The sequence below is a fragment of the Oryzias latipes genome, chromosome 18, assembly GCF_002234675.1.
Source record: "Oryzias latipes chromosome 18, ASM223467v1".
Lineage (NCBI taxonomy): Eukaryota > Metazoa > Chordata > Actinopteri > Beloniformes > Adrianichthyidae > Oryzias > Oryzias latipes.
This window is the reverse complement of record NC_019876.2, coordinates 28,524,448-28,550,500: the sequence shown is the minus strand read 5'-3', so window position 1 is coordinate 28,550,500 and position 26,053 is coordinate 28,524,448. Positions and strand designations below refer to the sequence as shown.

Genomic DNA, 26,053 nt, shown 5'->3' with positions numbered 1-26,053 from the left:
AATCTCTAGGAGGAGTTCGTTCTAGAAGGAGGCCTGCAAATGTCCAAAATAGAGCAAAAATGACATATTGACCTCAATATATCAGACTTCCTGTGCGAGTGACAGGTGGGTCCTTTCAGACTTTTTTGTAGGTCTCCATCTGAAGAACATGCCCTGTAAAAATCAAGCTTGTACGTTAAAGCGTATGCGGGGCGTCGGGACAAAAGTCACTGTAGGTGGCGCTGTCGAGCCATTTTTGCGCACCCATGCCAATTTCCCATAAAATACGAAATTTTTCACGACTCCTGATGTGTGTGCCAAATTTGGTGAGTTTTGGGGTATGTTAAAGGCCTCAAAAATGCGATTCTTCCGGCAGAAGAAAAATAATAATAATAATAAACCTAACAGATACAATAGGGTCCTTGCACTCCGTGCTCGGGCCCTAATAAACCTAACAGATACAATAGGGTCCTTGCACTCCGTGCTCGGGCCCTAATAATAACTCTTACAGATACAATAGGGTCCTTGCACTCCGTGCTCGGGCCCTAATAATCCGAGTAAATACAATAGGGTCCTTGCACTACGTGCTCGGGCCCTAATAATAATAATAATAAACCTAACAGATACAATAGGGTCCTTGCACTCCGTGCTCGGGCCCTAATAATAATAATAAACCTAACAGATACAATAGGGTCCTTGCACTCCGTGCTCGGGCCCTAATAATAATCCGAGTAAATACAATAGGGTCCTTGCACTACGTGCTCGGGCCCTAATAATAAACCTAACAGATACAATAGGGTCCTTGCACTCCGTGCTCGGGCCCTAATAATAATAAACCTAACAGATACAATAGGGTCCTTGCACTCCGTGCTCGGGCCCTACAGATACAATAGGGTCCTTGCACTCCGTGCTCGGGCCCTAATAAACATTCGAATTACAATAGGGTCCTTGCACTCCGTGCTCGGGCCCTAATAATAAACCTAACAGATACAATAGGGTCCTTGCACTCCGTGCTCGGGCCCTAATAAACCTAACAGATACAATAGGGTCCTTGCACTCCGTGCTCGGGCCCTAATAAACCTAACAGATACAATAGGGTCCTTGCACTCCGTGCTCGGGCCCTAATAATAACTCTTACAGATACAATAGGGTCCTTGCACTCCGTGCTCGGGCCCTAATAATAATAATAAACATTCGAATTACAATAGGGTCCTTGCACTCCGTGCCTCGGGCCCTAATTAGTTGTTAGTAGACTGCTAGAAGTGGAAGCTGGGGTAGCTATGGTGCACTGGGGTCCTATCCTCTTTTCTAATCTATTTCCACTCTCCTTCTCTTCTTGATCATTTATTTATCATTTACTTTTCCATGCCTCTGGTGCAGTGCAATTCATGTGCTGTCCCTCTTCCAGTTGGCTCATCCGTGCTCCTGTACCTGGCCGTGTACCTTGTCTCTGCTCCTCCTCTACACCTGGCTGTGGATCCTGCCTCTGGGTCGTTTGCACCCCCCGGACGTCCCCCCCCAACTCCATTTGGATGAAGCTTGTCTGCTGGACTTTAAATATGTAGTTGTAGGGTTAGATAAGTTAATTCTTCTCTATGAGTTCTGGTAAATCGCCTGTCCGTCCTGGGGGAGGATCTTTCCTTCATGTGGACACCCCTGAGGTTTTCTTCGTTTTTTCCGGAATATTTTTTCCTTACACAGAAGGGCAGGGATGTCCAGTTTAGTTTAGTCTATTTAGTTAGTCCAATTTAGGATTTCCCTCTTATCAAAAGAAGTATTTCTGTGACAGAAGCCACAAGACCTGTTATTTACACAAAGGTCTTTTTTCACGGAAGATGTGTTGACAGGCCCTGAGTTTTTTTCTCTCCTTTGGACACGTTAACTTGGCTGAGCAGCTCCTCTCCCATCCAGGAACCATAAAGAGAGAACACATTAAAATTTCGTTTTTTTTTATTGGTTCATTTATTGCTTTTACAGTCTTTGTTTACGTAAAACAGACCGTCATTTAGCCTGTTTTAAGAGAAAAAATAAAACAAGCTTCGTTTTTCAAATGCATATTTCCACCATCATGTATTTATGTGATTTCATCATATTCATTTCTGGGGGTCCTGTGGTAGTGTACTCCGTGAATTTGAGTGGGGGGTTACTGATGTGGACATTTCCCTAAATTATCGTTTCACCACTTCAGCACAGAGACAGGTCTCTACATTCCATCATTTTATCATTCTTTTTGTCATGGTGTAAGTGTGTGTGGTGGTTTTTTTTTTAAACAAAGTATTTGTTTTTCTTGTACTTTAGTGTTTAAGTTTGATTATGTTTCTTTGTAAAGCACTTTGAGTGAGTAGCTCGCGTTGTAAGAGTGCCCTACAAAATAACGTTTGATTTGGATAGATTTCAGTGATTGGTTAAAGACCAAACATACTGCAGCATTACCAACACATGTGAACATAGAGAAATACCAGTGCAACCTGAGTCAATATTTTCAGATGGTTTTATTGAGACAATATTTTATCCTCAGTTTTCCTTCAGAAAGGCATAGTAAAATAATACTAGTGATGATCTTTAAAAGCATTCCAAAGATTGAGGAGAGACTGTTCGATCGAAGGTGATTGGACTCGGTCTTCATTGGCATAAAAGCTGAGATAGTTTCTCGGCTCTGCCTCCGCGTCCATCACAGCACCAGCACAAAACTCTGGGGGCTCCAGCAGATTGGGATTGGTAATTCCAATGACATTATCGTAAAAACTAATAAAAACACAGAAACAAAACAATCATGGGATGCATGCAAACATGATACATTCTGCTTTCTCAGAGGTTATCGTTAAAACTTACTCTGCTAACACCCATCCAAACTCCTTCGTTTGGTAGATTGACTTCACAGGAAAGCACCCCAATTCAGTCACAGTACTTAGAAAATCTCCTGGAGGACGACACACAACAAAGATTCACACTAAGGTTAATATAAAGGTTTTCAAATCTGCATTCATTTTTAGTTGAATGTAAACTGACTCTAGAGCTGCTTCAGTGAATGGCCCAACACCAAGCTTCACTTACTGATTCCCAAGATGACTTACTGGATGCACAAAACATTATTCAGGTCCATTTAGGACTCCTGCACTTACTCTGGTGAAATAATTCTAATAACACATTTCTACAGAGTTTTAAGGATTAACAAACTGCATCCACTGCTGCCAGCATAATTATCCTTTAGAAACATGGAAATTAGAACTGACTCTGCAATGTATCCTAAACACACCTTCACAGCCCTTTATACATACAGTTCACAGATGCTTAAAAAAACGAAATAATTTTACATCTCCTTCACATTTCCACCTTTTATTTCTTACAACACAAGTTGCCAAGACTGAAAAATGAGCAAGTTTGAAAACATGAGAAAACTGGTTGTTGACGGTGAGCAATGGCTTCAGCATTCTTCTCTTCTCAGTTGCATCAGAATTTGCAATGTCACCCACTTTGGACCACGTCTGAGAATATTGACTTTTTATGTTAGTTCTGATCCACGTGTGCCTCCTCACCTGATTTGTCAGGCAACTTTCCATACCAGTTGTTCACCAGGAGTCCTTGTCCCGGAACAGAAGAGGTGCCCACCACAGACTGGCTTAGCCAAAATGCATCTTGGGGAATTTTCAGAGGTTGGAAGTCTGCCTTTAGTGGGCTCTTCTTACATGTTCGTTTGGCATCATCGATCTCATACATGACAGCCTGATGGAGGAGTTGAGGAACAAAAGTTATCAGTGTTTTGATCATTGGACTTTGTAGTCACACATCAGTGTTTGATTCAAGCTCTTTGCTTAAATCCCACTCTGATCATCTTCTGATCTGTTTCAGAGCATTCCCAGTGAACTTTTAGTTATGACTATTACTGTGTGAGGCCCACTGATTATGACTGTTTGTCCTCCATTATGAAAAAAATGCCACAAAGATTTGACCTCAAGAATTGTAGTTAATTGTAGAAACTGTCTTCACGAACAAGTCCAGCTATACGCATGTGGACAAAATTGTTGGTAACCTTCGGTTAATGGTCACAGAAATAACTTGAATCTGATAAAAGTACTAATAAATAGAAATTCTATAAAACCCCCGTGTTAACAAGTTTCTACGGCCGTTTTTAAGTTTGATGTACATAACGCATCAAACCAGGTTAAATTTTGATCAGCCAGGGACTTGGATTTGGTAGCAAAGTATAGATGGCATCCCTTTTTAAGTCATGGAAGTGTCATCCATTGGATAATTGGTCATGGAGGAGAAAGTAATAATAAATAATTTTGTGCCTGGATGGCTTTCATTAATCAGAATAGAGCTGGCCTGGAGCAAGATTCAGAAGATTGGCTCAGCTTCAACATTTCTCACCAAATCTTTTCCTACGGTAGGTGACAGACATGCTAGTAAACAGCAGAAAAAGAAGAAGAAGAATAAGCCCCTCCTTGATTGTCCAGTGTGAACACCATGGACCATACTTGAATGTTCATCACTTGCCCGCCATGAACAGAGCTGAACAGGTTGTTCTAAACCTGCAGGAGTTGAAGTCAGTTGGATGGCAATTGAAATAAACTGCTGAGGGAGGTTTTTGGAATCACAGCTTGCAGTACTGATCTCCTGTAGACAGAAAAAAGGTGTTGGCGAGTAGCTCACCTCTGTGAAGTGCAGCAGGACATCTGCGGTGAACGTCTGGCCCTTAAAATTGCCCATCTCAAAGAGCCGCACTCGCTGGCCCACAGCATCGTACAGGTATTTGCCGAATATCCCGACTTTCTCATCGTTTGTGGTCTAGAAAATAATAAAATGTAAGTTTGACCTCACCTTTGGTTAGTCATTTATAGGATCTGGTTTATGCAGAAGAAGGCATTCACTCACCACACTGAGCCGCCCGGTCAAAAGAGGAGGGCTAGCTGCGGAAAATCACAAACAAATATGGTTTAACAACAAGAAGGAGACCATATTTTGAAGAAGTTAAACAGCTAAACGCTAATAATGCACACATTCTTTTAAATGACATGAAATATGTGAGAAGGTTGAAGCCAAAAGTAACATTTTATGATGTCCATTCTGGCTTCACTTACTGCAGGGAAGGGGCTTCTCTGCCAGACAGAAGACCACAAAGCACGCCAACACCACTGCCAGCTTCATGTTTTAGGGTTCTACCTCCCGGTCACCAGCAGACGCTTATAAAGTAAAGTGACAGTGCAAAGTTCAGGTGTCCTCTCAGCCCCTCCTCTGACTGAAGGGTCAACATTGTACAGGCACAAATAGATGTGTCCTCCGGCTGTGAGGATCCATTTTTTAATGACCAAACAGGATCTAAGTTCAGATGCAGATACAATTTTCCTAAAAGAAACCCACCTTTTTGATGAATCTATACATGAACTACGTTTCTTGGAGTCTTCCAGGAATAGGATTATGACTACAGAAGGAACTTTTGCTCTATTGCATTAAGGTGTGGGGTAAAACCCAGAGGGAACAGAGAGGGGGCGGCTGTGGGGCAGTGGTAGGGTGGCCTACCCCAGATCGTAATATTGCAGGATCGATTCCTGCCTTACACACCCATGAGTCGAAGTGTACTTGGGCAAGACACTGAACCCCACCTTGCCTTTGGTCGCAGGCAGGCACCGTTTGGCAGCGGAGCGGCCACCAGTGTGTGAATGTGTGTGTGCATGGGTGAATGGGTCTGTGACTTTAAAGCGCTTTGTCCTTGTAGGTAGAAAAGCGCTATACAAGTTTACGCCATTTACCAAAATGCTGCAGCTCAGGTTTTTTAAAAGTACCGTAAATTCTGGACTACAAAGCGCACCCAATTACAAGCCGCACCCACCCATTTTCACGTGTTTATCTATTTATAAACTTACACAAGCCGCGACGGAGTAAAAGCCACAATTATTAGGCAACAAGGTCATCCTGACAAATCACGTCCTGACTCCCAAAGTAAGTGTGATTCACTACCACAATTGGGAGGAGTCAGCCTTGCCTCAGGCTCATGCATTTGAGTACACCCACATCTGCCAAACAGCACGGACCTCTATTCTGTTCACAAGTTCCTCAGTTATGGTTTTTTAAAATTGTTTTTAGTTTTTTTTACTTATTGACAATCTAGGTATCATACATAAAATTAAAAACAGTAACCATATAATCAACATTACATCCCTCAGTTATGATGAGGAAATTTACATCCGCGATCCCCCATTTCCAGTGAGTCTTAGGGGCTAAAGGCCGGCTCGCCACACTGTTATACGTGTTTAAGAATGAGCAAGTAGCAGCAGTGCATGGAGGGGTGAACGGGAACAGCTCTCCTTCTGCTTGTGTCGCGGCAGCGTTATGGGAGTCACAGGGCTGGTTAAAAAAACACACCAGTAAAATAAAGCAGCGGCGTTTGAAAAGCGCGCGCCTCAGCGCAATACCAGTGCGATACCAGCGCCTCAGCGCGTGCGTCAGAATTTTCCTTCCACAACAAACACTGTTGCTCCGCAGACGCCTCTGCGCTCCACGCTCGCCCCGCGCGCTCCCCTTCTTATCTTCTCACCTCTGGCCAGGGAGGAGCAAATCGTGTCTGTGCAGAGCAATCTGACTTAATATTGTACGTGACATGGTGTCCCTGTCAGATACCTGCCTCCTCCCCCTTCCTGTTCTGCCGTGGAAGCTACCAGCTGGTTCCACTTACCTCGTCATCGTCCCTGCCTTCTTAAGGAGATCCAGGACCTTTCTTCGATGCCAGTTCGTTGTTCCTCTCACGGTGCTTAGTCTGGCTATCACGTGTCTTGTATCTCACCTTGGTTTTTTGCCTCGCTAATTTGTGCCTCTCCGTTCCACTCTCAGGAATCTTCGTCACGAGTATTCCATCGGGTCGCAGTTCACCAGCCTCACTCTTCATCCTCATTACGGATCCAGCGGAATCCTCATGCTCGAGCTCCATCTGCCTCAACCCTCCAGTCAGCCGTTACGCCACATCAAGAACATCAAGAACTCTGTTACAGACTCTCCTTCAGAGAATTAAATCCTCTAGCACTTACCTCTCGTTTCCGAGTATCCTTCCGGGTTCCAGCGTCTGGGTCTATCTGAAATCCCGCGTGATCATGACAGAACGAACTGGCCCAACTCCGTACCCAGCTGACCCGGAAGGACTCCGCCACACCATTTCTATCCAAGGTAATCTCCTAAGTCGCCAAGCTGACGCCCTCACTCAAATGTCCGCGGCTCAGCAAGAACTTTTCCGCCGTCTCGACAGTATTACTCAAACTCTCACAGAGTTAACAGGACAACCTTCGAATTCCGCTGCCTCAGCTCAAGCTGCTATTTCCGTCAACAACCCGACTTCTGCCGCCGCCATGACCCACGAAAACTTCCGCCTCCAGCGAGAACCATTCAGCGGCGATGTTGCAGCCTGCGGAGGATTCCTCCTACAATGTCGGCTCATTTTTCAGCAGGCCCCCAGATTCTACCAGTCGGATCACAGCAGAATTTCCCTAATAGTGAACTCCCTCCGTAACAAAGCACTCCAGTGGGCCCAAGCTTTTTTGGCTTCTTCTTTTTTTTTTTTTTTTAAACTTGTCCTGTCCAACAGCTGGGCAGACAGATGAGAGCTGAGGGCCTCTTTTGTTGGACATATTTTACTTTAACAAGAGGGGTTATTAATCTTCAGGCAAACCAAAGGTATGTCTAAATAAACCCCTTTTGTAATTGAGGCCAGACTTTATTAATTTCAATCATGTTTGAAAATCTTTGGTGTTGGACCGGACGGAAAAGGAAAGAAGGGAAGAAGAGAGAAGGATGTTAGAGAGAGAGGGGGGGGGGGTGATAGTGGAAGGGGGGGGGGGGTAAGACCATGAAGCAGCATAGAGTAGACAGGTTTACTGGTTGTTTATTATTACGGTAACGTTCAAATGTATTACAAAAAGGGCAGGGCCTGTCCACATACACACTCAAATGTTATCAACACACCTGCTAGCTGCAAAAATGTCCACATGTCAACTTGTACACAAAACAGATAGTGTTCACGCACGCATACCTATGCCTTTAAACCAACTAGTGTGAAATCTTTCATTCATTCAATCATGCAAACTATTAGTGCAAAGGTGAGCTAACACCTGTGTTCAGGTGAGTGTTTATGTTCTTCTAAAATGGATGGTTGAATGTGAAAAGAAGGAGGAGGAGCGCCCAGCCACCCCCAGACCCCCGCCGGAGCAGCAGCAGCAGCCGGAACCCCCCAACGCCACACGGCAGCAGGCAGGGGACAACCGCCCCCCTGGGTGACCAAATCCGCCACCCAGGTCAGGACCAGCAGGACAGCTGCGAGGCCCCCAGAGCCAGAGAGCAGGGAAGCACAGGGGAAAGAGAGCGGCGCCCCAGCCCAACCAGGACAGCAGCCCCCCCGCCGTGCCCGAAGAGCCCAACGCAGGGCCCCACCCGAGAAGGGCACCCACAGCCCCAGGCGAGCACCCCATCACCACCCAGGAGTTCCGGGCATCCCCCCGCCCCAACCCCAGGTACGAGCCAGGACCCCCCAAGGGAGACCCACTCCGCACTCCAGGCAGCCACCCACCCGATCCACGGTTGGTCCAAGGAGGAGCAAGGCAGGGGCCAGCCACCCCTTAGGGGTGTGTGTACTAAGAGGGGTGCAGTTAAAATTGGTGGGTAGGGCACCGAGGGGACATCTCCTGATTACTCACAGTGATGTCCCCTCACCCTCCCCACCAAGGGGCCCTAAATGTCTAAGGTGCGGTTAAAATTGGCATGTAGGGTGCTAGGAGGGCATCCGCTGCTTGCTGGCAGTGATGTCCAAGCACCCCCCCCCCCCACCAAGGGCCCTACATGTCTAAGGTGCAAATAAACCCAAAAGAGGGGGGGCCCACTCCATACGGCAACCATGGGAGGGGTACCACTGCCAAGTAGCTCCCTCCCCAAGGCGCATCGCAGGCTACCCCTTCAACCTAATATGAGGTTATATGAGGAAGGGGGTAGGTTGGGGACAGCTGGTAGACTGTCCCCCCGGTGGTCAAACAGCCGTCCGAAGTTTGTATATTTTGGAGAGAGTTCTATTCATTGAAAAATTAATCAGTGGTAACTACATCTGGTAGCTTTAAATCGTTGTCTTTATATTTATACTTTTTAGTAATACTTGATTTAAGTTGCTGATATTCCAAGAAGTTATTTATTCCATGTTTGTCTTGAAGTTCCTGGGGAGTTATGAATCTTTTATCAATAATTACGTGCTCTAGTTGTTTAATGCCCCCTGCTTGCCAAGCTGGGAAGTGAATCATTTTTTTTGTTTATAAGGATGTCCGGGTTGTTCCAGATGGCATTTTGCATGGTTGAATTGATGATTTTGATATTTTGAGAAATTCCAGGCTGTTAAAGTGGCGTTTATATTAATAGTTTTGAAACAATCCTGTTTTTTAACTGTTTCAAAACTATTAAATGGTAGCTCTGACAGGTTGATCTTTCCACATAATGCCTGTTCCAAGTCTAACCATGAGTTGGTTTTCGGATTATTTTTTTAACCATTTTAAGATGTATTGTAATCTATTTGCGAGAAAGTATTTGTGGAAATTAGGTAATTCTAATCCTCCACAGCTTTTTGCAGATTTTAAAGTTTTTAGACTGATTCTTTCAGGTTTATTGTTCCATAAAAAGCTTGATATGGATGAGTCTAATGTTTTGAACCATTTTAATGGCGGTTGTGTGGGTATTATTGAGATGAAATAATTAACTTTGGGTAAGATTTTCATTTTAACCGTGGCTACCTTGCCCATAAGGGACAGAGGCAGGTTGGTCCAGCGTGTTAGATCGTCCTGTATGCTTTTCAGTAATGGGGTGTGGTTTAGCTGCACCAGTTCTGATAGTTTGGGGGAAACGTAGATACCCAGATATTTGATATTTCCTGTTTTAACTGGAATTGTGAGTCTTTGTTCCATATTCCTGTTGAGTGGTAATAAAACAGACTTATTCCAATTAATGGAATAGTCTGATATGGAGGAGAATTCATTTATGATCATTGCTGTTTCATTTACAGAATGTAAATTCCTTAAAAACAGTAATATGTCATCGGCATAAAGACTACTTTTATGATGGCTGTGTTTGGTTTTTATTCCTATAATGCTCTCATTCTGTCTTATTGCTGCAGCTAGAGGCTCAATGAATATAGCAAAAAGAGAATTTATTTTCTAGTTCTTTTTTGGCTTCTAATCCCATATCCCATCTGCCGTTCGAACGTTTTATCGGAGAATTTCGTCTTGTGTTCGATCAGCCTCGTAAACAGGAGGAAGCCACCCGACGGTTGCTGAGTTTAAAACAAGGCAATCGCTCGGTAAGTGAACATCTGATCGATTTTCATATTTTAGCGGTCGAGGCCGGCTGGCCTGACCCTGCCCTCAAGGGTATATTCTATCAATCCCTGAGCGAAAAAATTAAGGATCATTTCTGTGCACAGCCCGAAGCTGATACCTTTGAAGAGCTTGTCTCTGGAGCCCTCCGATCTGACGTCCGGCTGCGTGAGCGTCATGCTGAACGAAGCCATAAGCCACCTGTTTCCCTCAGAACCCTGGAGCTCTAAGTCAGGCTTTTCCATTACCCGTACACGAGTCTCCAGCGCATGTTTTTGATGAGCCCATGCAAGTAGGGCATTCAAAGCTAACGGCCGAGGAACGGCAGAAACGTCGTGAAGAAGGCCTGTGTTTCTATTGCGGCCGTCCCGGTCATCTGGTTTCTCAATGTAGTAAACGTTTAAACTCCAGAACCCCTCGTTAGATGACAGGTCATGGGGGTCGAAGTTAATCAGGTCAAAGAAACTAAATTTTTGTATGTGCCTGTCAAAATTGTTCATCAAGGTCTAGTCAATGATTTTTAATGCACTCATCGATTCAGGCGCTGATCATAGTCTTATCCACTTGCAACTCGTTAACCACCTCTCGTTACCTTTCGAACCCCTCGAGTCTCCTATTAACGTCGCCGGGTTAGGCGGCAAACAACTTTCTCGCATCACGTCTCGCACTAAGCCACTCCTCATTCTTACCTCCGGCAACCATAGAGAATACCACCAGTTTTTTATCATGCAGTGCCCTCAGACCCCCATCATCCTGGGTTTCTCCTGGCTACACACTCACGACCCACACATCGATTGGGCCATCCCGCGCATCGCCAACTGGAGCACCTATTGCATGGCAAACTGCCTTCATTCCGCCATTCCCTCCTCTATTTCCACTACCTCGGAGTCAAAAGAAAATACCGACCTGTCCAAAGTACCTTCCTGCTATCATGACCTCAGAACTGTTTTTTGTAAATCTAAAGCCAGTGCGCTGCCACCCCATAGACCCTAGTACTGCGCTATAGAACTGCTTAACGGCGCTCCCCTCCCTAAAGGAAAACTATTCAACCTCTCCGGTCCTGAAAAAGAAGCCATGGAAAAATACATTCAGGAGGCTCTTTCTCACCACCACATCCGCCCCTCAACGTCCCCGGTCGGCGCAGGGTTTTTCTTCGTGGAGAAAAGGACAAGACCCTGAGACCCTGCATCGTCTATCGTGAGTTGAACCAGATTACAGTTAAAGATAAATATTCACTCCCGCTCATTAACTCTGTTTTTGATTCTGTCCAGGAGGCTAAAATATTTTCCAAACTTGATCTCCGTAATGCTTATCATCTGGTCCGCGTTCGTGAGGGCGACAAATGGAAAACGGCCTTCAAAACTCCCCTGGGCCATTATGAATATCAGGTCATGCTGTTCGGCCTCACGAACGCCCCCGCTGTTTTCCAACGGCTTGTGAATGATGTACTTCATGACTTCTTAAATAGGTTTGTTTTTGTCTACCTGGACGATATATTAATTTATTCGTCCAGTCTAAGCCAGCATCAGCATCACGTTTGTTAAGTCCTGGAGAGACTACTTGAGAACCAATTATTCGTAAAGGCAGAAAAATGCGAATTTCATACGTCATCAGTCCCCTTTTTGGGGTATATCATTGAAGCTGGTAACATTCGGCCTGACCCGGCAAAAATAGAAGCTGTCACTCAATGGGAGATCCCACAGACCCGCAAAAAGCTACAGCAATTTTTGGGCTTCGTAAACTTCTACAGAAGATTCATCCGAAACTACAGTGGCATTGCTGCCCCCCTCACTCAGCTTACTTCTATTAAAAACCCCTACGTTTGGACCCCTGCTGCCGATGTGGCTTTTAAAAAAACTCAAAGAACTTTTTGTCACGGCGCCCATTCTTATACAACCGGATGTCAAGAAACAATTCATTGTCGAAGTGGACGCCTCCGATTCTGGAGTTGAGGCTGTACTATCTCAGCATGAAGGACCCACCGGCAGGTTAAAACCTTGTGCTTATTTTTCCCGCAAATTGAGCCCAGCAGAACAGAACTATGATGTGGGCAACCGTGACCTTCTGGCCATCAAATTAGCCTTGGAAGAGTGGCTCCACTGGCTGGAGGGGGCAGAACAACCTTTTATTGTCTGGACGGATCATAAAAACCTTGCATACTTACGCAGTGCTAAACGTCTAAATTCCCGTCAAGCCCGCTGGTGTTTGTTCTTTGACCGATTTAATTTCAACATCACTTACCGACCTGGCAGTGGCAATATCAAGCCGGACGCCCTATCCAGAAAATACTCTGTTACCGAACCTTCCTCTGTGTCCACTATCATCCCTACCTCCTGTTTTATAGGTAATCTCACCTGGGAGATCGAGAACAAGGTCCAACAGGCCCAGGATGAGATACCTGATCACGCTACCTGTCCCCCTGGAACTCTGTATGTACCTAACTCTCTTAGATCAGAAGTTTTGACGTGGGGGCACGCTTCTCGGATTGCCTGTCATGGGGGAGTTCGCAGAACCATCAACCAACTGAGATGACGGTTTTTCTGGCCTTCTTTGGAGAAGGACGTCCGAGTACGTGGCTGCTTGCTCAGTCTGTGCTCGCTCTAAAAACTCTACTTCGCCCCCCTCTGGACAATTGTTGCCTCTGTCTACACCCAGTCGCCCTTGGTCGCACATCGCGGTGGATTTTGTTACTGGCCTGCCTCCATCCCAAGGCCACACTGTAATACTCACAGTCATTGATCGCTTTTTTAAAGCCCTCCATTTCATTCCTCTAACACAACTTCCCTCGGCTTCCGACACTGCGGATATCCTGGTCAATCACGTGTTTCGTTACCATGGCATACCTTGTGACATCGTGTCCGACCGCGGACCCAATTCACGCCCCAAGTGTGGAGGTCTTTCTGCTCCGCCCTTGGAGCCACGGTCAGTTTCAGTTCGGGTTACCATCCGCAGTCCAACGGGCAAGCTGAGAGGGTTAACCAAGAGTTGGAGGCAGCTCTCAGATGTTTGTGGTACAAAACAAATCGGACTGGTCCAAGTACCTTATCTGGGTGGAATATGCTCACAACACCCAATCCTCCACCGCTACAGACATGTCCCCCTTTGAAGCCTCCTTAGGGTTCTCACCACCTCTGTTCCCTTCTCAGGAACTCGATCTGGCGGTGCCCTCGGTCCAGCTCCATCTAAGACGGTGCCAAGACATTTGGCGTCAGGCCAGGGCAGCTCTCCTGCGCACCAGGGAGAGCAACTGCCAGATCGCTAATCGTCGCAGGGTGGTGAGTCCCGATTACCGTCCTGGGCAGAAGGTATGGCTGTCATCTTGCAACATCCCCATTCAGGCGTCATCACGTAAGCTGGCTCCCAGATACATCGGCCCTTACGTGATTGACTGCATCATCAATCCCTCCTGCGTCCGTCTGCGCCTGCCTGCTGCTCTGAAAGTTCACCCCTCGTTCCACGTTTCTCAGATAAAGCCTGTCAGCAATAGCCCTTTGTGCCCGCCGTCCGCTTCCCCACCACCCGCCCGGGACATTGACGGCGCACCTGCCTTTACGGTCAGTCGTGTGTTGGACGTCCGGCGCCGTGGTAGAGTCTTCCAGTTTCTCGTGGACTGGTTGGGGTACGGTCCGGAAGAGCGCTCATGGATCTCCCGCTCTATGATTCTGGACCGTGCCCTGATCGACGACTTCTTCCGTGCCCACCCGGACCGTCGTCGTGGACCGCCTGGAGGCGGTCGTTGAGGGGGGGGTACTGACATGGTGCCCCTGTCAGATACCTGCCTCCTCCCCCTTCCTGCTCTGCCGTGGAAGCTACCTGCTGGTTCCACTTACCTCGTCATCGTCCCTGCCTTCTTAAGGAGATCCAGGACCTTTCTTCGACGCCAGTTCGTTGTTCCTCTCACGGTGCTTAGTCTGGCTCTCACGTGTTTTGTATCTCACCTTGGTTTTTTGCCTCGCTAATTTGTGCCTCTCCGTTCCACTCTCAGGAATCTTCGTCACGAGTATTCCATCGGGTCGCAGTTCACCAGCCTCACTCTTCATCCTCATTACGGATCCAGCGGAATCCTCATGCTCAAGCTCCATCTGCCTCAACCCTCCAGTCAGCCGTCACGCCACATCAAGAACATCAAGAACTCTGTTACAGACTCTCCTTCAGAGAATTAAATCCTCTAGCACTTACCTCTCGTTTTCGAGCATCCTTCCGGGTTCCAGCGTCTGGGTCTATCTGAAATCCCGCGTGATCATGACAGTACGTTTTGTGGATGAGGGGCGGATGCGTTGTTACGTGTGGGAGCCATCAGACTGCCATCGGCCCCGCAGCTCTATGTGATTGAGCAGCAGCCAGGAGAACATGTCTCCAGCACACACGGAGGCTGTGAGCTTTTCAATGCAAAATTCCGCTCCAGTCCTTAGAAACCGTAAAAACGATCACATGGATTTGTGTTTCCAGTCGTGTCCCGGCAAAATAAAGGCTGATGTTATTCCCACATATTTACGTGCAGCCAGCCGAGTCACCATGACTCTGAGGTAAATTCACTCCTGAGCATGCGCTGTTCTCTCCGTCACGCAGCTGACCGGCTTTTCCAAACACGTTGGTGATGGTGGATTTTTTCACGCTGCTTTTAACGATTGCTGTTAACTTGAAAGCTGCATCATATTGTAGCGGCGATCACGTGGACGTTTGGGTCTAATGGCACCAAAGGATTCTGGGACGCGGCCGGGCATGCGTGTTTCGTTTAGTTGAACCATGACTGAAGTGTCTAAGACCTGAAGTGAGGTCCATGCTGTTTGGCTGTTTAGTGTGTTGAAAAAACAAATGACTCGTGCTTGGTTTTATATAAAGAATTCAAACCATTCACTGAGTCTGAAAGTACGTACATGGTGACCGCCAATTAAATCTATAAATTAGTTGCATCACTGAAAAAGCCGCAGGGCTGTGAGCGCAGGAAAAAAGTAGTCCGGAAATTACGGTATATAGTATTTTCTAAACTCGCTAAATTATTTTTAGGGACAGAGTTGTTGGGGCCTATCTCAGCTACTTTTGGGTAAACTGGCAAGGTTACACCCTTGACAGTTCAAGGGTTAAAAATCTTGGACTAATCTTGCACTAAGAAACACAGGGTTTAGGGTTTTGTGGAAGCATTCAAAACCACAAGCCTTATGACCAGTTTGAGCTGATGAAATGTTTGGTGGTAATTTGTGCAAGAACAATAAACGTTAGATTTATTAAGCAATTTAATGTCAATTTTATGAAGTATAAGTGAGACTGAACAACTGAGAAGGCAGACTGCAAGAATTTATTAGTTTTTGTGGTGGTTCGTGACATTTGACAAACATAGACATGAATTTTTATTATCAATTGAAAACTAAGAACTAAAGTTGAGCCTCGAGGAACTCCTTTAGACACTTTCAGAGGATAAGCTTAATGGGAGCAGAACACTGTGCAAACTCACAGGTAAGGTCTAAATACGTAAAGGTCAGCTGCATAGAGGCAACAAGCCATGAATACTCACACTGCCAATCTCCCGTTCCACAACATCCAAAAGGTTCTCTATTGGGTTTTGGTGACTGTGGAGGCCGTTTGAGTCCAGAGAACTCATTGTCATGTTCTAGAAACCAGTCTGAAATTATTACAGCCTTATCCTGCTGGAAGTAGGAGTTGGAACCAAGTGGTACTAAGGGACCCAAAGTGTGACAAGAAAACATATACCAGTGATGCGCAAATGTAACATACAAGGTGTAATTAAGAATTGTGTGAACTAAAACTGGTCTTCCTAAAATTATATAATATGGGGTGCCGTCTGTAAAGTGAAACAGTCAAACATTAACAGCAATAGTTTGGGTTATCTTATGTTATGTGATCTTATGCCACAGCAGCTACCCTGACCTTTGTCCTTTGAAAAAAAGTTCTAATTTTCAAAAGAAGTAGTTCTGTGACAGAAGCCACAAGACCTGTTATTTACACAAAGGTCTTTGCACTAAAGATTTGTTAACAGGCCTTGAGGTTTGTTTTTCCTTTGGACACGTTTACTTGGCTGAGCAGCTCCTCTTCTAACCAGGAACCATAAAGAGAGAACACATTAAAATATTTTTTTTTTTTATTGGTTCATTTATTGCTTGTACAGTCTTTGTTTACCTAAAACAGACCGTCATTTTCGTTTTTCGTTTTTTCAAATGCATATTTCCACCTTTTAACTCATGTATTTATGTGATTTCATCATATTCATTTCTGGGGGTCCTGTGGTAGTGTATTCCGTGAATTTGAGTGGGGGGTTACTGATGTGGACATTTTCCTAAATTATCGTTTCCCCACTTCAGCACAGAGACAGGTCTCTACATTCCATCATTTTATCATTCTTTTTGTCATGGTTTAAGTGTGTGTGGTGTTTTTTTTAAAGTATTTGTTTTTCTTGTACTTTTGTAATTAAGTTTGATTATGTTTCTTTGTAAAGCACTTTGAGTGAGTAGCTCACGTTGTAAGAGTGCCCTACAAAATAACGTTTGATTTGGTTTGATTTCAGTGATTGGTTAAAGACCAAACATACTGCAGCATTACCAACACATGTGATGTGAGTTAATATTCTACAAAAACATAGAGAAATACCAGTGAGACCTGAGTCAGTATTCTCAGATGGTTTTATTGAGACAATATTTTATCCTCAGTTTTCTTTCAGAAAGGCAGAATAAAATAATACTAGTGATGAACTTAAAAAGACATTCTAAAGAAAGAGGTAAGACTGTTTAATTGCAGCTAACTGGACTCAGTTCTCCTTGGCGTAAAAGGTGAGATAGTTTCTCGGCTCTGCCTCCACGTCCATCACAGCACCAGCACAAAACTCTGGGGGCTCCAGCAGATTGGGATTGGTAATTCCAATGACATTATCGTAAAAACTAATAAAAACACAAAGACAAGACAATCATGGGATGCATGCACACATGATACATTTTGCTTTCTCAGAGGTTATCGCTAAAACTTACTCTGTTAACACCCATCCAAACTCCTTCGTTTGGTAGGATGTTCTCGCAGGAATGCACCCCAATTCAGTCACACTACTTAGAAAATCTCCTGGAGGACGACACACAACAAAGATTCACACTAGGGTTAATATGAATGTTTTCACATCTGCATTCATTTTTAGTTGAATGTAAACTGACTCTAGAGCTGCTTCAGTGAATGGCCCAACACCAAGCTTCACTTACTGATTCCCAAGATGACTTACTGGATGCACAAAACATTATTCAGGTCTATTTAGGACTCCTGCACTTACTCTGATGAAATAATTCTAATAACACATTTCTGCAGGGTTTTAAGGTTTAACAAACTGCATCCACTGCTGCCAGCATGATTATCCTTTAGAAAGATGGAAATTAGAACTGACTCTGCAATGTATCCTAAACAAAACTGCACAGTACTTCAAACAAACATTTCACAGATGCTAAAAAAACAAAATAATTTTACATCTCCTTCACATTTACCCTGTATTTTTTACAACACAAGTTGCCATGACAGAAAAAAAGCAAATTTGTAAACATGAGCAAATTGGTTGTTGAAGGTGAGCAATGGCTTCAGCATTCTTCTCTTTTCAGTTGCATCAGGATTTGCAATGTCACCCACCTCGGACCACGTCTGAGAATATTGACTTTTCACGTTAGTTCTGATCCACGTGTGCCTCCTCACCTGATTTGTCAGGTAACTTTCCAGACCAGTTGTTCATCAGGAGTCCTTGTCCCGGAACAGAAGAGCTGCCCACCACAGTCTGGCTTATCCGAAACGCATTTTGGGGAATCTTCAGAGGTTGGAAGTCTGCCTTCAGTGGGCTCTTCTTGCATGTTCGTTTGGCATCATCGATCTCATACATGGCAGCCTGATGGAGGAGTTGTGGAACAAAAGTAATCAGTGTTTTTTTTATCATTGGACTTTGAAGTCACACATCAGTGTTTGATTCAAGCTCTTTGCTTAAATCCCACTCCGATCATCTTCTGATCTGTTTTCAGAGCATTCCCAGTGAACTTTTAGTTATGACTATTACTGTGATAGGCCCACTGATTATGACTGTTTGTCATCCATTATGAAAAAAATGCCACAAAAACATGTTAAATACACCAAAAACACAATTTTCATTGGAGTGGGACTTTAAAGCTATTTTGTTTGTTTCAAGCACTTTTAATGTATTGTTTGCATAACTATAGTTATGTAATGATTAATATCCATTTGGGCTTAACTCCACCTCCTGAAAGACACCAGAAAACAAGCACAGGACCTCCTCCTGAGACAAACATGGCTGATTTTAGCATAAAAGATGTTGACCTAATAACTAGGAGTGAATGATTTACTTGTTGTCCTACTTTATCAGATGGTCTGATACTAACCAGCATGGCTGCCAAAGAACAAATCTAAGGATGGTGCTCCTGTTATGACTCACACTCTAAATTGACTCCATGCAAACCAATTCTAGCAGCATAAGAGGTTTCAATAAGGGACATGGAGTTGGTAGCAATGTATGGATGGCGTCTCCTTTTTAGATAATTGGTCATGGGGGAGAAATAAATAATTGCATTGTACGCCTGGATGGAAATCTATGACACCAAGTCTTTCATTGAGCACAATAGAGCTGGACTGGAGCAAGATTCAGAAGATTTGCTCCGCTTCAACATTTCTCACCAAATCTTTTCCTACGGTAGGTGACAGACATTCTAGTAAACAGCAGAAAAAGAAGAAGAAGAATAAGCCCCTCCTTGCTCATCCAGTGTGAACACCATGGACCATACTGGAATGTTCATCACTTGCCCGCCGTGAACAGAGCTGAACAGGTTGTTCTAAACCTGCAGGAGTTGAAATCAGTTGGAGGGCAATTGAAATAAACTGCTGAGGGAGGTTTTTGGAATCACAGCTTGCAGTACTGATCTCCTGTAGACAGAAAAAAGGTGTTTGCGAGTGGCTCACCTCTGTGAAGTGCAGCAGGACATCTGCGGTGAACGTCTGGTTATTAAAGCTGCCCATCTCAAAGAGCCGCACTCGCTGGCCCACAGCATCGTACAGGTATTTGCCGAATATCCCGATTTTCTCATTCTGTGACATCTAGAAAAATAATAAAATTTAAGTTTGACCTCACCTTTGGTTAGTCATTTATAGGATCTGGTTTATGCAGAAGAAGGCATTCACTCACCACAGTGAGCCGCCCGGTCAAAAGAGGAGGGCTAGCTGCGGAAAATCACAAACAAATATGGTTTAACAACAAGAAGGAGACCATATTTTGAAGAAGTTAAACAGCTAAACGCTAATAATGCACACATTCTTTTAAATAAGGTTGCAGCCAAAAGTAACATTTTATGATGTCCATTCTGGCTTCACTTACTGCAGGGAAGGGGCTTCTCTGCCAGACAGAAGACCACAAAGCACGCCAACACCACTGCCAGCTTCATGTTTTAGGGTTCTACCTCCCGCTCAGCAGCAGACGCTTTTAAAGTAAAGTGACAGTGCAAAGTTCAGGTGTCCTCTCAGCCCCTCCTCTGACTGAAGGGTCAACATTATACAGGCACAAACAGATGTGTCATCCAGCTGTGAGGATCCATTTTTTAATGACCAAACAGGATCTAAGTTCAGATGCAGATACAATTATCCTAAAAGAAACCCACCTTTATGATGAGTCTATACATGAACAACGTTTCTTGGAGTCTTCCAGGACGAAGATTCTGACTACAGAAGGAACTTTTTCTCTGTTGCATTAAGGTGTGGAGTAAAACCCAGAGGGAACAGAGACAAAATGCTTCAGCTCAGGTTTATTAAACGTATAGAATACAATCCATCCGTCCATCCATCCATCCATCTATCCATCCATCCATCCATCCATCCATCCATCCATCCATCCATCCATCCATCCATCCATCCATCCATCCATCCATCCATCCATCCATCCATTTTCTGAACTCATTAAATAATTTTTGGGGGGACAGAGTTGCCGGGGCCTATCCCAGCTACTTTTTGGTAAACTCCAAGATTTTTAACCCTTGAACTTTCACCCTTGAACTTGGAGCACCAAGAAACACAGGGTTTAGGGTTTTGTGGAAGCATTCAAAACCACAAACCTTATGACCAGGTTGAGCTCTAGGGATTTATTTCTGTAATAGTCTTCAAGTTTCACAGATTACAGATCAACTACAGATTCCAATAAAAACAGAATTCCACGGTTGTTATAGGGGAAAAACTGTTCTATGGATTTACCTTGGCCAGTTTGTACTGAACTGTACATTTGACAAACTGAGACATGAATTTTTATTATCAATTGAAAACTGAGAGCTAAAGTTGAGCCTCGAGGAACTCCTTTAGACACTTTCAGAGGATCAGCCTAATGGGAGCAGAACACTGTGCAAACTCACAGGTAAGGTCTAAATACATAAAGGTCAGCAGCATAGAGGCAACAAGCCATGAATACTCATACTGCCAATCTCCCGTTCCACCACATCCAAAAGGTTCTCTATTGGGTTTTGGTGAATGTGGAGGCCATTTAAGTCCAGAAAACTCATTGTTATGTTCATGAAACCAGTCTGAAATTATTCCAGCCTTATCCTGCTGGAAGTAGGAGTTGGAACCAACCGGTACTAAGGGACCCAAAGTGTGACAAGAAAACATATACCAGTGATGCGCAAATGTAACATACAAGGTGTAATTAAGAATTGTGTGAACTAAAACTGGTCTTCCTAAAATTATATAATATGGGGTCCCATCTGTAAAGTGAGACAGTCAAATTTTAACAGCAATAGTTTGGGTTATCTTATGTTATGTTATGTGATCTTATGCCACAGCAAAAAAAGTCCCCCTTTTTCAAAAGAAGTAGTTCTGTGACAGAAGCCACAAGACCTGTTATTTACACAAAGGTCTTTGCACTGAAGATTTGTTGACAGGACTTGAGTTTTTTTTCCTTTGGACATGTTTACTTGGCTGAGCAGCTCCTCTTCTTTTTTAAACCAAGTTTCTATTAATTTGAGTATTCAGCAACATATACAGTGTAAAAGACATTCAAAAACTTTTTTTAATACCCCAAACTGTACTATTATGTCGGAGCAGGCACGTCGTAACCAATGATTCAGGAGTCCTTCGTAGCTGTTCAACTGAAGCTTTATGAACACTCTCTTAGCTTATTACATGCAGCTCACTCTCAGTCCGTCCTTCTATCTCGTCCCCCTGGATGTCCACCACCATCACATTAGTTCCAACACAAATGCCCTCATTACATCTCCCTCCTTTTAGCTTAGAGTCTGTTTCTTTTTAATCTTTTAATTTAAACCATTCTTGAGATGCATTACTTAACTGTAAACAGTTTCTTCAATAAACCACAGTTCTTTTAACTATATTATTTATAATATTTCCATTCTTCAACATCATTTCTCCTTTTTTTTTTTTTTTCTCTCTGAAACAAATCTGTCTAGAGGTGACAACCTGTGTCCCTCAAAACTGTTCAGGTATTATTGTGCCCTGTGAACCACAGTTTCCTAAACTGAACAGTGTCTATAAATTTAGTCTCTCCGGGGGGCGAACAACCCTCCCCGACCTCGTAACTGTGGAGCCCTCTGGAATCACTCTGATCTGGGATTTGTTTCTCCTGAGGCGTCCAGATGGCATGTCGATCTTATAGGAACGCGGGGTGTTGGCTGGGCCACTGACACATGCCGGGACTATTGGCGTTCTTCACCCAGACCTGTTGTCCTGGTCTGAGCTCTAGTTTTGTTTGAACTTTGTGTCTTTTGTTGAACCAGAAAGCTTGTTTCTGTTTCTGGTCTTGGTCTTTGCTCCGGAAATGTAGAAGGTTTGGCCACTTTGGTTGAAGTTTCTCTTTACTGACAGACAACGGTGTCCTGATGTTACAACCCATCAGCAGCTGTGCAGGTGAGGAGCCGTGCGCCAAAGGTGTGGCTCTGTATGCCATCAGAGCTTTGTGTGGATCTTCCCCCTTCTTCAGGAGGGCTTTGATGGTCCTCACTGCCCGTTCTGCCTCCCCGTTGCTTTGAGGGTAGTGGGGGCTTGAGGTCACATGGCTGAAATCATAGTCTGTTGCAAATGCTGCAAACTCTGCTGCCGAAAACTAAGGGCCGTTATCTGTAATCAGGATTTCAGGAACCCCGTGCCGCGCAAAAATTGCCTTCAGTTTGTTAATCACTGGTAGTGTAGTAGTAGTGGTAAGGCTTGCCACCTCAATGTATCGGGAAAAATAATCCACTACTATCAGATACATGGCGCGATTCCACTGGAAAAGATCGGCTGCAACACGCTGCCATGGTCTACTAGGAAGTGGCGTTGTCATGAGAGGCTCTGGAGCAACATGAACCTCCCGTGCGCACACTGTGCAGTTTTCAACTGTGTTTTTGATTTGTTTGGTCAAACCGGGCCACCAAATGGACTGTTGTGCTCTGGCGATGCATTTTGTCATGCCCTGGTGACCTTCATGCACTTTTTTAAGCATTTCCTCTTACATATTGACTGGAATGACAAGTCTTTCATTTTTCATTAATAGTCCATCCGCAGCAAGTAGGTCTTGGTGGTACTGCCAGTACACTTGAAGCTCTGGTGGAAGTGCTTTTCTGCTTGTAGGCCATCCTGATTGTACTAAATGTTTTAGTTTTTGGCATGTAGAGTCCATTTCCTGTGCCCTTCTTATTTGTGTTAGTTTATTTTCAGATGCTGGCAACTGTTGCAAAATTTGATTGAGAGAGACACACACATCTTCTTCCAACTGCTTATCCTGCATTGTGGGTGGAGCCTGGATGGGTGCCCTAGACAGTGCATCTGCCGTGATCAAATTTTTCCCTGGAACGTGTTCGATGTTGTATGTAAAACGGAGTAGTCGTAACCTAAATCTTAGAATACGAGCTGGCAGGTCATCAAGAGCTCTGCTGCCTAGTAAGGAAATGAGAGGCTTATGATCAGTTTGGATCAAGAAGTCCATTCCTACCAGGTAAGACTGAAATCGCTCACACGCCCATATCAGTGCGAGTGCCTCTTTTTCGATTTGGGCATATCTGCGTTCTGCATTTGTCATGCTGCGTGAAATGAAGGCCACAGGACGCCATTCACCCGTTGGTTGTTTTTGGGATAAGACACCCCCTAATCCAAATGAGGATGCATCAGCTGCAACTTTGGTCTCTCTGTTTAGACAGTACTGGGCGAGAACTGTGGGTGAACTCAGTTCCTGGCGTAGCTCGTCAAAAGCCTGCTGTTGTGCTGTTCCCCACTCCCAGCTGGAGTCTGCTCTAAGGAGCTCTCTTAATGGCTGTGTGAGTTCAGCGGCACGTGGAGAGAACTTTCCCACATAGTTCACCATGCCCACAAATCTTTTCACATCAGCAGCATCTTTGGGTGTCGGCATCTCCGTGATCGCTCGGATTTTCCCCGGGTCTGCTTCAATACCCTGCGACGAGACGATGTGACCCAGAAACATGACTTTTTCTACAGCAAAATGGCACTTGTCATTGTTAAGAGTCAGTCCTTCCTGCTGAAGACGCTCTAACACTTTGTGCAGTCTTTTATCGTGCTGTTCCCTAGTGGACCCGAACACTAATATGTCATCTGCATGACACACGGTTCCTTCCAGGCCTGACAGCATTTGGGTTAGTCTCTTTTGAAAGTGTTCCGGTGCAGATGAGATTCCAAACGGCAATCTTTTATAACAGTACCGGCCAAATGGGGTGATGAATGTAGTTAAAGGAACTGAATCTGGGTGTAAAGGTACTTGCCAAAATCCAGCTGTAGCATCCAGTTTTGTCAAGACTGTTGCACCTGCAAACTTTGCCAACGTCTCATCCACAGCCGGCAGTATGTGGCGCTCCCTGCAAACATATTCATGCAGGTGAGTCATGTCTGAGCAGATCCTGACCTTTTCATTGGGCTTAGGGGCTACCACCATCCCAGCGCACCACTCTGTTGGTTCCTCGATGGCCTCAATCACTCCCATCTTCTCCATTCTTTCCAACTCTGTCTTTACTTTGTCATATAAGGGCAAAGGGACTCGTCTGGGCGGCGACAAGGCATAAGGTTTAGCACCTTCTTTGAGTTTTATCTTGTACTCCCCCTTTAGGAGGCCCAGCCCTGAGAACACTCTGGGGTACAGTTTTTTTCATTTCAGTCTCAAGTTCTTTAACGTTGTCGACGAGGTGCAGCAGGCCCAATGCTGAAATAGCTGGAAAGACCAGTAGAGGGTAAGACAGTCTCTGTACGACATACACCGGCTGCGTTGTTATCCTGTCTTTGTATTTTATGACTGCATCAAACCGACCTTTCACTTTCAGGGCTTCTCCACTGGGGCCACACAGGGTTTTGTCTGCCTTGGTGAGCGGGCCATGTAGGTCCTATGAGTAGGTGGCAGCTGGTATCACCGTCACATCTGCTCCTGTATCCAGTTTGAAAGTTACATTTTTGCCGTTTACCTCTAGTGTTTTTTTTCCAGTTATCAGGCTGTGTTCCGGCTGAAACTGCTCCAAGAAACAGTGTGTTGTCCTCATCTTCAAGAACAGCTCCAATTCTGCTCGATCTGCACACTGCTGCAAAATGCCCCTTTTTCTGACATTTCCTGCATGTAGCATCACGCGCTGCACAAATGTTTTTGGAGTGTGCAGATGATCTGCCACAGCGCCCACATTGCTTGTAGTCTTTTTGATGTTCACTCTGACTCTTTGTCTCAAAAGTTTTTCGTGACTTATAGTCTTTGAAAGTCTTTTTCTTAAACTTCAATACGTCCACGTTAGCTTCTGTCGTGTCCTTAAGATTTGTTTCTCTCACTACTGGTTGTTGTTTCTTTATCTCTTCATGCTGTCTTATCTGTTGCACTGCCTTTTCCAGTGTTAATCCACTATCCATCTGCAGTTTTTCTGACAGGCCTTGGTACTGTGTTCCCACCACTAGCCTATCTCTTATCATTTCGTCCTGCAGTGGCCCATACTGGCAGTTTTCTGCTAACTTGTAGACTGCAGTTATGAAGGATTCAGCTGACTCCCCTGGTTCTTGGCTTCTTCTGTTGAAACATGCTCTCTCATAAATGACATTTTGTTTGCCTATAAAGTGCTTATGAAAGGCTTCTTTCACACTCTTGTATGTTTTGAGTTCATCCTCACTCAGCCCGAGCGTGCTCAGAATATCATCTGCTTTATCGCCCATTGCTTATACTAAGGAGTTTACTTGGTACCTTTCATCTTTGGCATCCAGTCCTGCCGCAACACGAAACCTTTCGAAACGGCGGATCCAATTGGGCCATGATGAGTAGTCACCAAAGTCAAAATTTTCCGGTGGGTTGATTGAGAACAGGGAATCCATCATTTTACTTCACTTGACTGACGTAGCGCGCCGTTAGCTTATTACCTCGTAGTTAGCTTCTCTCGGCTAGCGGCAATAATAGCGTCTGGATTTCTGCTGCGTCATCTTCCGATCTCTGCCTGAGACGGGTTTCTTGACTTCTGACACCATGTACTATTATGTCGGAGCAGGCACGTCTTAACCAATGATTCAGGAGTCCTTCGTAGCTGTTCAACTGAAGCTTTATTAACACTCTCTTAGCTTATTACATGCAGCTCACTCTCAGTCCGTCCTTCTATCTCGTCCCCCTGGATGTCCACCACCATCACATTAGTTCCTACACAAATGCCCTCATTACACAAACAAACAAACCCACCCTGTTGCACCATAAAAAAAAAGAATTACATACAATAAACAAAAATGTTACTGATCGGAGTAACAGTGTTACCCCTCAGAAAGAAGCG

General features: G+C 44.7%; 2 protein-coding genes across 6 annotated transcripts in view; both read right to left on the bottom strand.

Moving 5' to 3' along the window:
- LOC101174464 (ependymin-2-like) overlaps window positions 1–5,189 on the bottom strand; it is a 24,828-nt gene extending 19,639 nt beyond the window's left edge. Inside the window, exons 1-6 of one of the 5 annotated variants that reach the window (XM_004080080.4) lie at window positions 5,061–5,187; window positions 4,855–4,889; window positions 4,633–4,767; window positions 3,516–3,702; window positions 2,812–2,899; window positions 2,453–2,724 (exon numbers count right to left, since the gene is read on the bottom strand). In XM_004080080.4, coding sequence (XP_004080128.1) covers window positions 2,529–2,724; window positions 2,812–2,899; window positions 3,516–3,702; window positions 4,633–4,767; window positions 4,855–4,889; window positions 5,061–5,127 — 708 coding nt within the window. In that variant the 5' untranslated portion in view covers window positions 5,128–5,187 and the 3' untranslated portion in view covers window positions 2,453–2,528. Of the gene's footprint in view, window positions 1–2,452; window positions 2,725–2,811; window positions 2,900–3,515; window positions 3,703–4,632; window positions 4,768–4,854; window positions 4,890–5,060 lie in introns of those variants that run through there. The other 4 variants (XM_023948855.1, XM_023948853.1, XM_023948854.1 and 1 more) reach the window with 4 other exon arrangements.
- Window positions 5,190–16,927: 11,738 nt separating this feature from the next.
- Window positions 16,928–19,794, bottom strand: LOC101174227 (ependymin-2-like). Its single transcript, XM_004080079.4, has 6 exons — window positions 19,666–19,794; window positions 19,477–19,511; window positions 19,254–19,388; window positions 17,988–18,174; window positions 17,288–17,375; window positions 16,928–17,200 (listed from the first exon to the last, which is right to left on the bottom strand). Exons 1-6 carry the CDS (start codon window positions 19,730–19,732, stop codon window positions 17,071–17,073), a joined length of 642 nt encoding a protein of 213 aa, XP_004080127.1. The 5' UTR covers window positions 19,733–19,794; the 3' UTR covers window positions 16,928–17,070.
- Between the last annotated feature and the right edge of the window lie 6,259 nt (window positions 19,795–26,053).